Source organism: Peromyscus californicus, unplaced genomic scaffold (genome assembly GCF_007827085.1).
Source record: "Peromyscus californicus insignis strain IS unplaced genomic scaffold, ASM782708v3 Scaffold_5__1_contigs__length_169319896, whole genome shotgun sequence".
Taxonomy (NCBI): Eukaryota; Metazoa; Chordata; class Mammalia; order Rodentia; family Cricetidae; genus Peromyscus; species Peromyscus californicus.
Window position 1 is genome coordinate 24564174 of NW_026294573.1, and position 11368 is coordinate 24575541.

At 47.6% G+C, this 11368-nt stretch overlaps 1 protein-coding gene across 8 annotated transcripts in view; it reads right to left on the reverse strand.

The window, feature by feature from the left end:
* Positions 1–9499, reverse strand: part of Spocd1 (SPOC domain containing 1) — a 30514-nt gene extending 21015 nt beyond the window's left edge. The window contains exon 1 of one of the 8 annotated variants that reach the window (XM_052718051.1): positions 8065–9499. In XM_052718051.1, coding sequence (XP_052574011.1) covers positions 8065–8886 — 822 coding nt within the window. In that variant the 5' untranslated portion in view covers positions 8887–9499. Of the gene's footprint in view, positions 1–2949; positions 3081–4159; positions 4512–4617; positions 4683–4774; positions 4953–8064 lie in introns of those variants that run through there. The other 7 variants (XM_052718052.1, XM_052718054.1, XM_052718053.1 and 4 more) reach the window with 7 other exon arrangements.
* Positions 9500–11368: the final 1869 nt, after the last annotated feature.

An 11368-nucleotide genomic window follows, 5' to 3' on the forward strand; every position in this document is an offset into this window, starting at 1 on the left:
TTGCAAACATACAGCCATGTTTGCTTACATGCCAGTGACATAATCAATTCATGAACCAAAACACACTAGCCAGCACTTACAACCTATGTTTAGATGTGCTGAGAATTTTCCATAATAAAAAGTTAGCTATAAATATTTTGTTTAGGAATAAATCTGGAAAAAAGATGCATAAGATTAAAAAAACAACAACTACTAAAAAACATTCCAGAAAATTTGAACAAGCACAGAGGTATACCATGTTCAAAGATCGAAGACTTGGTATTATGGAGATGTTATTCCTCCTCAAGCTGGCTGACAGTTCAATACAGTACCAACTGAAGTCCCAACAGGTTCAGAGGAGGCTGTACATGGACAAACGAGTTCTAATATGTATAAGAAAGAGACAACATAAACATAGCATAGGCAGGGGCAGCATGGGAAAACTAGAACTCCTATCCAACCCACACACAGCAGCTCGTTCTGTGATGGTGCTCACACAGTATGTAAGCAAGGGAAGACAGGATCGGTCCAGAAGTGGTGTTAGAGCAGCTACATTTCCATACAAAGGCTGTACCTGGGTCCCTAGTCCATATCAGTCAAAAATCAATTACAGATATATTGCCATGCTAAACAAAACGCAGTACATACACACAGCAGCATGTTGTTCCTGTATGTTCTGCAAAGTGAAGCAGCTTCAGTCTCCAAACAATGAGGTGTCTACTGTAATCAAATTCAGGGAGACCGAAACTAAAATGTGCCAGGCAATAGTAGGACATGCCTTTAATCCCAGTGCTCAGGAGGCAGAGGCAAGCAGATCTCTGAGTTTGAGGCCAGCCTGGTCTACAGAGCATGTTCCAGGACAGCCTGGAATACAGAGAAACCTTGTCTCAGAGAAAAGAAGAAGAAGAGGAGGAGGAGGAGGAGGAGGAGGAGGAGGAGGAGGAGGAGGAGGAGGAGGAGGAGGAGGAAGAAGAAGAAGAAGAAGAAGAAGAAGAAGAAGAAGAAGAAGAAGAAGAAGAAGAAGAAGAAGAAAAGAAGTAAAATACGGTTACCAGCGTCTGGAAGTAAACAGGAATGGAGAATTACTGTCTGATAGGTAGAGAGATTTAGTTGTGGGGAGAGAGAGAGAGAGAGAGAGAGAGAGAGAGTGAATAAAGGTCCTGACAGCTATATAAATGTACTGAATGCCACTGACCTGTATGCTTAAAAAATTATTAAGACCAACATTTTATATTGTGTGTACTTTTGTTGTTTTGTTTTTCAAGACTGGGTTTCTCTGTGTAGCCCTGGCTGTCCTGGAACTCACTCTATAATCCAGGCTGGCTTCGAACTAAAAAAGATCCATCCACCTGCCTCTGCATCCTGAGTGCTTGGCAGTTGTTCATATTTTACACACACACAAAATTAAGAATTTCTTTCACCAGCCAGGTGGTGGTGGTACACACCTTTAATCCCAACTCTCAGGAAGCAGAGGCAGGCGTATCTCTGAGTTCGAGGCCAGCCTGGTCTACAAAGTGAGTTCCAGGAAAGGCACAAAGCTATACAGAGAAACCCTGTCTCCAAAAACAACAACAAAAATTTCTTTCACCAACAGATACTGTAAGAAAAACAAAATTGTGGACTGGAGAGACCTTGGCTCAGTGGGTAAGAGCGCTTGCTATTCTCGCAAAGGACCTGAGTTCAGTTCCCAGCACCCACACGAGTCACATCCTACTGTAACTGTAACTTTCCTGGGGTTTATGATACCCTCGTCTGGCCTCCAAGGACACCCATTCTCATGTGCACAAACCCACACACAGATACACACACATCCACAAAGTAACAAACCTTTCTCTTTAACCTCTTTAAGGTTTCACTCTAGGAAAACATATTTGTAAAAGATTAACTGAAAAGGAATAGTATCCAGAATATATGAAGAATTCCTACAAGTTCATAAGAAGTTAACTAACACCAAAAAAAAAAAAAAAAAGGCAAAAAAAAAACCATACATTTTTTTAGACAAAGTTTTAACAGGGATGGCTAAAGTAGATGAAAAGTTTCTTGTATTAGGAAATTACCATGAAGACAAAATCAAGACCACAGAGACAGGCTAGCTATCTCTACTTTGGTAAAAAATCAAAGGCTGATCCCATTAAGTGCCAGTAAAGATGTGAAATGAAGCCAGGCGGTGGTGGCACACGCCTTTAATCCCAGCACTCAGGAGGCAGAGGCAGGCAGATCTTTGTGAGTTCGAGGCCAGCCTGGTCTACAGAGATCCAGGACAGCCAGGACTGTTTCACAAAGAAATTCTGTCTTGAAAAACCAAAAAGATGTGAGATGACTGGGACATGTCCACACTGCTGCAAGGATGCACATTGCTTCAGTCACTCCACTGTTACAGCACCTGAGCACACCTGACCTCAGTCACTTCGGCGAGTACCTGGCACTGAAGATGTGTATGCCCTATAGTCTAAAACTCAGACTCTGAAGATATTCTTGATCTACTATGCCAAAAGAACATACGCTAAACTGCACAGCATCTCCATGTGTAATAGCAAAAGAGGAGAGGGGAGGAGAAGGGAGAGGAGGGCAGGGGAGGGGAGGAGAGGAGAGGAAAGGAAAGGAGAGGAAAGGAAAGGAAGAAACCACTACAAAATCCCAAAGGCTGTAAATAGAACTGTGGCATGTGTGTGCAGTGAGTAGCTGCTGCCAGCATTTAGGATCTGTGCAATCCTGAGAAAGCTACTCAGTCATGACCTCAAGACACATCAAGCTCTCTCTATCAACACTGATGCTGTAGGTTCCTTGGCTCCTGCCTCAGAAGGACTCCCTCCTGACAGAGACCTCTACACTTCCTCCAGACAACGCTGCCTGTGTGGGTCTTTCTCACTCCTTCCCGACCCCACCTACCAGTCTACCCTGTACCACTCCCAGATGCCCGCCTCAGTCTTCTGCACATGCTCTGCCCTCTTCCCAGCATGTTCCTCCTACCTTCTCTGTGTGCTGAGCATCTATTTCCCTTGTCCAGACCCAGCTCGGACAGACTGGTCCTCTGCCCTCCTCTACCCTCTGGGCATCCATGGTCTTCTGAACTTCAGCTTTCTGATTACCCTGCTCATGCCATCCACTAGACTTCAAGATCCAGGTAGGAACATGCCCACCCCACTCCACACCCCCACACCCCTGCTCCGTTCTAATCATTCTACAAATTACAATAAAACTCCTTATTCATCTGAACCCTTTATCCAGGCCTTTGGCAGCCTCTCAACTTGCACAGGTTCCACCCCTTGTGGCCCTGTAAGCTTGAGTGAGTCAATAATTTCCAAACGCCAGTTTTCTCTCTCGGCTGAACGGGGATGTTAACGTTGGCTTTTTGTGCTCTTGTGAGGGTTAAATGAGATGATGAGTATGAAGATCCTGATGGAGCAAATAAATTCACAGTAAAAAGAGCTGTAGCTGGGGTGTGGCTTGGCCAGTAGAGTATTTGCCCAGCTTCCATGAAGCCTTAGGTTCAGCCCCCAGCACCTCACAAACCAGACTTGGTACACATGCCTGCAATCCTAGCATGTAGGAAGTAGAAGCAAGAGGATTAGTAGTTCAAAGTCATCCTTGGCTCCACAGTGTGTTTGAGGCCAGCCTGGGCTACGTGAGACTCCGTATCACAAACACACACAAAAAGCTGAGCTGAGAAGGGAGAAAGAAATTGTTTGTTTGGTTGGTTGTTTACAGAGCTGGGAATTGAACCCAGGGCCTTGTGCATGCTAGATAAGTACTCTACCTCTGAGCTACATTGCCAGATAAACAGGCTATTCTTAGGTCGCCCACTGAGAACGCTCTCTCCTCCCTCCCTGCCTCCTGACACTCGGCAGCTTCGGACTGCACCTTGAGCCAGGGTGTCTGGGTCAGGCCAGAGGAACGATGGTGAACATCTCAAGGGAAAAGGGCAAACCGACCGCCAGAGCCGCCCTCCCCGCACCTCCTACCCCATGCCCAGAGCAGCTCCTGACCTCTCTGGATACTGCAGAGCTCCAGAGAAGAGAATGGCGGCCTGACGCCCTCCTCCCTGTCCCACCCCCTCCAAGAGTCTCAGTTTCAAGGAATACAACATGGCCAAGCTCTGCTATCAGAGCTCAGTGATCTTCGGGCTGAGCGGATGCTCTATCTCACAGAGAAGGCAATTACAACTCAGGAAAACCTCTACCTGGAGTCTTTGTGTACTAAGAGCCTGACCTTGAACTCTTCCATCTGCCCCTGCTTCCACCTAGGCAACCTCCAGGAAAAAGTTCTGGGTGCCCGAGGGGCTCTGGTAGATAACAAGCTGGGCTCAACACCCATGCTTGTCCACACCCCACTCAGCCTTGTCCTTAACCACCCACTGCCTGTCCCTGTCACAACCCAGCCCCAATTCTTCTCCTGCAGCTGGCACCAGTTTCCATGGCAACGGGTTGTTTGGGCAGCTGTGGGATGATAGGCTATGCTGCAGTTATCAAGGATGGTGCTTGGAGTAGCATGCAGTTGTGGGCTGCATCCAGTCAGGCAGGAAAGCTGGTCACACCGCTCCACTCCAACAAGCCCCCCGAAAACGCTGCAGCCCTAGCAATCCCAATCCTGGCATCCCATCCAAGTAAGTTATCTTAAGTGGGGAGAAATCAAACGTACCAGGAACCTCACCCCAGCATCCCTTACAACACAACCAAACTGCGTATTTCAGGAACACCCCGGAGCAGCTTCCCTGTCACAAGCACCGAGTTAAATGCCAAATGTGTCATCGCACTGACTCCTCACCATCACCCCACAAGGTATTATTAATACCCACGTCTTCCATAGAAAAGAATGACATCCAGGAAGGCGAAGGCACTTGCTTGGGTCATCAGGCAAATTGAGGCTGAGTGGCAGCTCTCAGTACGCTGCAGGGACTGGGAATGAGAAAAGGAAGGCCCTGCCCAGCCTCTCATCTCAGTGCCCGTGGCTGCGGCACACACAGCTACAGTCGGCTCTGACGCAGAGTCAGGAAAGGCAGAACTTCTGCAGAACAGTGTGCACCAACCTGGAAAGGCTCTGGTTCAAATAGTGCAGAGCCTAAAAACAACCACACCGTGTAGTGTGGGCTCCTAGTCCCACACAAAAAGGCTAAGGCCATATCTGTATGTACAGACACTCACAAAAAGGAGCCTGAAGGACACCAGCCTCAAAAGGTGGTCATTTCCCAACGACGGTGGTTAGTCTCAGAGGCATTCAAAGAAACTGCTTACTCTACTAAAACATTAGGTATGAATTTTTTGTGTGTGGTGTATGCACACGTGTGTGTGTGCACGGGGATGAGCATCTGTACACGTGCAGAGGCCAGAGGAGGGTGCAGAACGTACCCTTCTATCAATGCTCCCACACTATTCCTGAGACAAGGTCTCCCACTGAACCTGGAGGTAAGCTGACAGTCTCCAGCAAGCTCCAGTGAGCCTCCTGCCCATCCCCCACAGCAAGCCCTACTCAGCTTCCCTGATCCCCCTTCCCCCTCCCAAGTACTGGAATTATAGGTGTACCCCACTGCACCCTGTTTATCCAGTGCTCCCCAACGGTGAGCCCAGGGCTTTGTGCATGGTAGACAAGCACTCTGCCAACTGATCTAAATCTCATCCTAATTGTGAAATATCTTAAGTATCAAAAAGAAAAATAAAATGTGGCACAATTATCACAGTTTGGAGTAAGATAAGACATAAGCATAGGAAAAAGATGCATGAAAAGTCTGCTCCAGATGTCCACAGGAGGCTGCGCTGGACTCTGTAGCATGCAGGGTTTTCATCTCCTTTTTTTTTCTTTCTTTCTTTCTTTCTTCCTTTCTTTGTTTTGTTTTGTTTTTTTGTTTTTTTTTTTTTTGAGACAGGGTTTCTCTGTGTAGTACTGGCTGTCCTGGAACTAGCTCTGTAGACCAGGCTGGCCTCAAACTTAGAGATCTGCCTGCCTCTGCCTCCTGAGTGCCACCACCACCCGGCTCCTCTTTATTTCCTAAGATGTATTCATATTTCTTTTGAAATTAAAGATGAATGGTTTGGGGCCTGGAGAGATAGCTCAGAGGTTAAGCCTGTTCTTCCAGAGGACCTGAGTTCAGTTCCCAGCACCCATTTCAAGGTTCACAACCACCTGTAACTCCAGCTCCAGAATCCAATGGCCTCTTCTGGCCTCCTTTGGCTCCTGCACTCATGTACACACACCCTACACAGACACATATGCAAAGTAAATAATAAGATAAGTCTAAACAACGACAAAACAGATCAGTGGTTTTGAGCCAGGTGTAGTGATACGTGCCTACAATCCCACCACTTAGGAGGCGAAGGTTAGAGGGTCAAGAATTCAGGTCAGCCTTGGCTACATAGGGAGTTTGAAGCTAGCCTGGGCTACCTAAGACCTTGACCTACCACCTAAAATGCAAAATACAGATGCTTGCAAGAACAATGTCATAGTGTTGGGATGCGACTATCCTACAAACAGGGATAAACACACAGGCAGCTCATTACCTCCCGTCTCAGTCTTAGTAATGAGCTGTTTGACCCTGATCAGTCATTTTATCTCTTAAAGCCTCTGTGGCCACATCAGTGCAATATCATCAGTGTCTACCTTGTTACAAAGATTGCAGATCAGGTACTCAGCACCCAGCACCCAGGGTGCTAACACCGAAAATGGAGGGGCAGGCAGCACCTCAAGTTCACACGAGAACTACCTGGGTTTGTGACTCAGTTGTCATTTTCTTCCCTCCCTATGCTTCATATAATTATATCAAAAACACCGAGCACATAATTCACACTCCATCATTGTAAAAACAGCCAACTATGTGGGAAAAAATAAGTGCCATCTTTCACCCCTGGTTGATAGACATTAGACATGATTATTGACAAAATTAGTATCATAATTAAATGGACAATGAATGCAAAGAGAAACTGTGAATAGAGGAAATATTTTAACTACTGTCCATTACTGTGTGAGCCAGGAAAGGTAACTTCCCTGAGCCTCAGTTTCCCCATCTGGTAAAGTGGAGCTCATTCCACTTTATGGAATGCCCCCCCTCGTCTTGAATGGCCCTCAAAGGGAGTGACATTATTAGGAGGTGTGGCCTTGTTGGAGGAAGTGTGTCACTGTGTCCCCCCCAGCTTTGAGGTCTCTTTTGCTCAAGCTTCCCTCAGTCAACTTCCTGTTGCCTGCAAGATGTAGCTAGCACTCTCAGCTCCAGCACCATGTCTGCCTGCACACCGCCATGCGCCCCATCATGATGATAATGGACTGAATTCTGAAACTGTAAGCCACCCCCAATTAAATGTTTTCTTTATAAGAGTTGCTGTGGTCATGGTGTCTCTTCACAGCAATAGAAACCCTAATTAAGACAGTCACCTCACCCAGGTTATGATATCCCCCCCCTTTTTTTCCAAGACAGGGTTTCTCTGTTTAGCTTTGGAGTCTATCCTGCAACTCGCTCTGTAGACCAGGCTGGCCTCAAACTCACAGAGATCCACCTGGCTCTGCCTTCCAGTGCTGGGATTAAAGGTGTGCACCACCTCCACCTGGCAATATTTCCTATTTTTAAATAAGAGAAAGTTTATTAAAATAGAAGGTGATCCCTCCAGAAGTAGGCTGAAGCAAGATTTGAACCCAGGACTTGCTGCCTCCAAAAGATAATGACCCTCCCAGGAACTCAATAATATAGTTTATTTTTCATTTTATTTTTCATCTCCTGACTCCAGAATTTCAGTGTACATCATCTGGGAAGCTGGGTGCAGCAGCACACACCTGTAATCCCAGAACTTGAGAAACTGAAGCTTTAGCATTAGAAGTTCAAAGCTAGCGAAGGCTACAATGAGTTCAAAGCCAGCCTAGGCAACTTAGTGAGACCCTCTATTAAACTAAAATGTAAAAGGGGTTTGGGGAAATAGCTTAGTCGTTCACAGAGTGTCTGCCTAGTGTGCATGAGGCCCTGGGTCCAATCTCCAGTGATCCAAACAGTACAAGCATGAGAGAAAATGTTCACTAAGAAACAATGGAGGTTACCTCTGTTAAGTGTCACGGCCTGGAGGAGGGAAATAGGAGCTACCCCATCCTAAACTATCAGGCTCAACTTACCACTCTGGGGCAACCTCTTTGAATGACTTCCTCGGGTTGATCTTGGCTGGAGTTGACTGTATGCTGCTTTTGAGCACAGGACACTGGGCCAGTCTGTTGCCACTTATTCACGTGCCTGGGTCTTCTCTGCCCCAGGGATGCACCACTGGGACCACCCAAGGGCTCAGCTGGAGCAGCAAATCCCTGTCCCAGCTCCAGCCTGGACACTGGCTGGGCGTTGACCTGTGGCCCCTCTGGGTCAGGTGGAGAGCCAGAGCTGCCAACCACAAACACCGGCTGTGCTTCCTGCTGCTCTGTAGAACCCTCAGACAGCACCCCTGGGTACAGCGCTGGGCTCTGGGGAGGGTCCTGTGTGATCAGACTAAGGGACTCATCTCCAAAGAGCTCTGGGAATCCAAAAAGGTGATCGAGGCTGCCTGCCTGAGCCATATTCTTAGAAAAGAGCATGCATTCAAACGCGGCCTCTGGGGCAGGTTCTACCCAACTTCCACCTGGATCTTCAGGACCAGTGTCCTTAGAAGAAATAAGTCTTTGGGGACCTGCAGATGACTCCAGAGACGCACTCTGCACAGGACGGCAGTGCCCATCAAGGCTCTGACCAAGCCCCAAGGAAAAGCCTGCCTCCTCCTCATCCTGCGGACAGATTCCACACTTCCTGGATTTTCTCCGGACCCTCTGAGGGTACGGGGTTGGAGAAGGGGACAGGCCCCTTGCACTGGCCCCCTCCTTGATGAGTGCAGAGACTCTTCCATCGCCCTCTGGGGAATCCATTCCTTCAATCATGGTAGCTTGTCCAGGCCTGAGGCTGCTGGCCCCTTCCATCCCTGCTGGCCCCTCTGTGCAGACCAGCACTCTATCTGGGAAGGCCAGTGATTGCAAAGATTTCTGAAGCTTCCGGTGGCCAAAAAGTCATGCAGAGAGTCCTGGTGCGTGCTAGTAACCCTTAGAGAGTCCAGCTAGGAACCTCACCTCTTAGAAGTGCCCCACCTCACGCCCAGGGGAGAAGGTGGCCCTCAGGGCCAGTTCCTCTGAACTTTCCAGTATCCTCTTACATAGGATAGGGTAAAAAAATCACTACTTATCGCGCCGGGCGGTGGTGGCACACGCCTTTGATCCCAGCACTCAGGAGGCAGAGCCAGGCAGATCTCTGTGAGTTCGAGGCCAGCCTGGGCTACAGAGCGAGATCCAGGACAGGCACCAAAACTACACAAAAAAACCCTGTCTCGAAAGAAAAAAAAAAATCACTACTTATCAATGGCACTGTTTAGTATCTCACTTCAGCCTAGCTAATTCAGAGACTGCCCAAGAGCACACGGAGAGCAGAAAAGAGGAGATTCTCTCTGAAATGCAAAGCCTAGCTCTAAACTCTACATGGAGCAGAAAGCCATCACCCTAACACCGCACTCCTATAGAGCCCATTCTGAAACAAGAATCCCAAGCCTAAAACTCCAAGCCTGAGGGCCGGGGGAGGGGGGGGTGCATTGGGGAGGTAGGAGCACGTGATGCGGGGGAGAGGGTCCTTGATCCCGGGCTGGGGTGGGGCGGGGGGCGGGACCTAGTGGTGCTCCACAGCGACTCGCTAGGGGTGTTGGCGTTCATTTCCAGCAGGCGGCGCTCGCTCCTTGCCGAGGGCTTCTGGGAGGAGGTGCCAATCACTCTGGCTCCCAGCAACGCAGCAGGGTGCGTGGGCAAAGGAGTCCCAGGCCCCCTGGATCCTGAAAGCTGCCTGAGAACGTAAACAGAGTGGGGGAGGTGTCGAGACCCTAGGGGGTTGTTAGACTCAAATCTGATGTTTTTCCTAATTAGTTATTTTAAGATTGTCTGGAATACAATATATCTAGATGCATGTGTGCCTTCCAGCCCAATAGAACGCCTAGAAATAGAAAGACTTCCTCTCATTTCTCACCCTCCACTCTGGGGAACTTTGGGGGTTTTCTTTGAGGTCGACTTAGTTTGCCTAATTTCATAACTATGGGTAACATTCTCATAACCATATCACTTGGTTTTTAAATTTTAATAGTATTTATTCCCACATGCGATGATTTCATTTACCATTCTTTCCCCCCTCCTCCCACTATTTTAAATTTTTTTTTTAATTTTTAAAAATTGCGTTTGTTGGGCATAGTGGCACACACTTTTAATCCCAGCACTCAGGAGGCAGAGGCAGGCAGATCTCTGAGTTCGAGGTCAGCCTGGCTGCATGGTAGGTACCAGGACAGCTAAGGCTGCGTGGTGAGATCTGTCTCAAAAAGTTTTTTAAAAAAGAAAGAAAAAGTGAAGGTAGCTTAAGAACTCTTCAAGTTCAGAGGCCAGCCTGGATGTCTGAGGTCCTGTCCCAAATTAAATAGATAGGAATAAATAAAATACCCGTTGTGGCCGGGCGGTGGTGGCGCACGCCTTTAATCCCAGCACTCGGGAGGCAGAGCCAGGCGGATCTCTGTGAGTTCGAGGCCAGCCTGGGCTACCAAGTGAGTCCCAGGAAAGGCGCAAAACTACACAGAGAAACCCTGTCTCGAAAAACCAAAAAAAAAAAAATACCCGTTGTAAGGGACTCAGGGAGGCCACTTCCTCCTCCCATCCTCTCTAGAGAGGGGGAAGGCACACTGGAATAGGAGAATGGAAGCGGTCTGTGAAAATATTTTTCATCTAATTAATCTTATCACTTTCTCTCTCTCGTGGCATTTTTTGGTTTGTTTTGTTTTGGGTTTTTTGAGACAGGGCCTCATGAATCCCAGGCTAGCCTAGAAATCAGTGATTAGCCAGGGGTAACTTTCAGCTTCTAATCTCCAGGGTTCTGGGATCACAGGCCTGGACCACCACACCTGGGTTTATGCTAGGCACGGAGCCGGGATTCGGATGTGCTAGGCAAGCACTCTCTCTAGGCCCTCAGTGGGGTATTTTTAAATATCAGTCATGGGTTAAAAATACTCCATGTTAATGGGGGTTATTTTTAAATCTCACATTACAATTGTGGATTTATGTTTGTAAATTCCTGCTTTAGATACTTCATAACCGTTTTTTAGGAACGTACAAAAAAACCATACTTTTTTTTTTTTAATGTGGAACCTAAGGATAATGTTTGTCCTAAAAGCTTATTTATTTCAGCATAATTTCCAGCTTGGAAAAAAAAAGGTGCAAATGTATATATTTCTGGGAGCTCTGTGTACGCCTCGCCTGTTGCCCTGTTTATTTGCACTGTGTGATATCAAGAACACTGGCCACAGCTAAGCAGCCAGCTCCAGGGTAGGGGCTGTCCACTAAACTCTGAATCCCCTCTGTCCTTTAGGTCCAGGCTCCAGCGCAA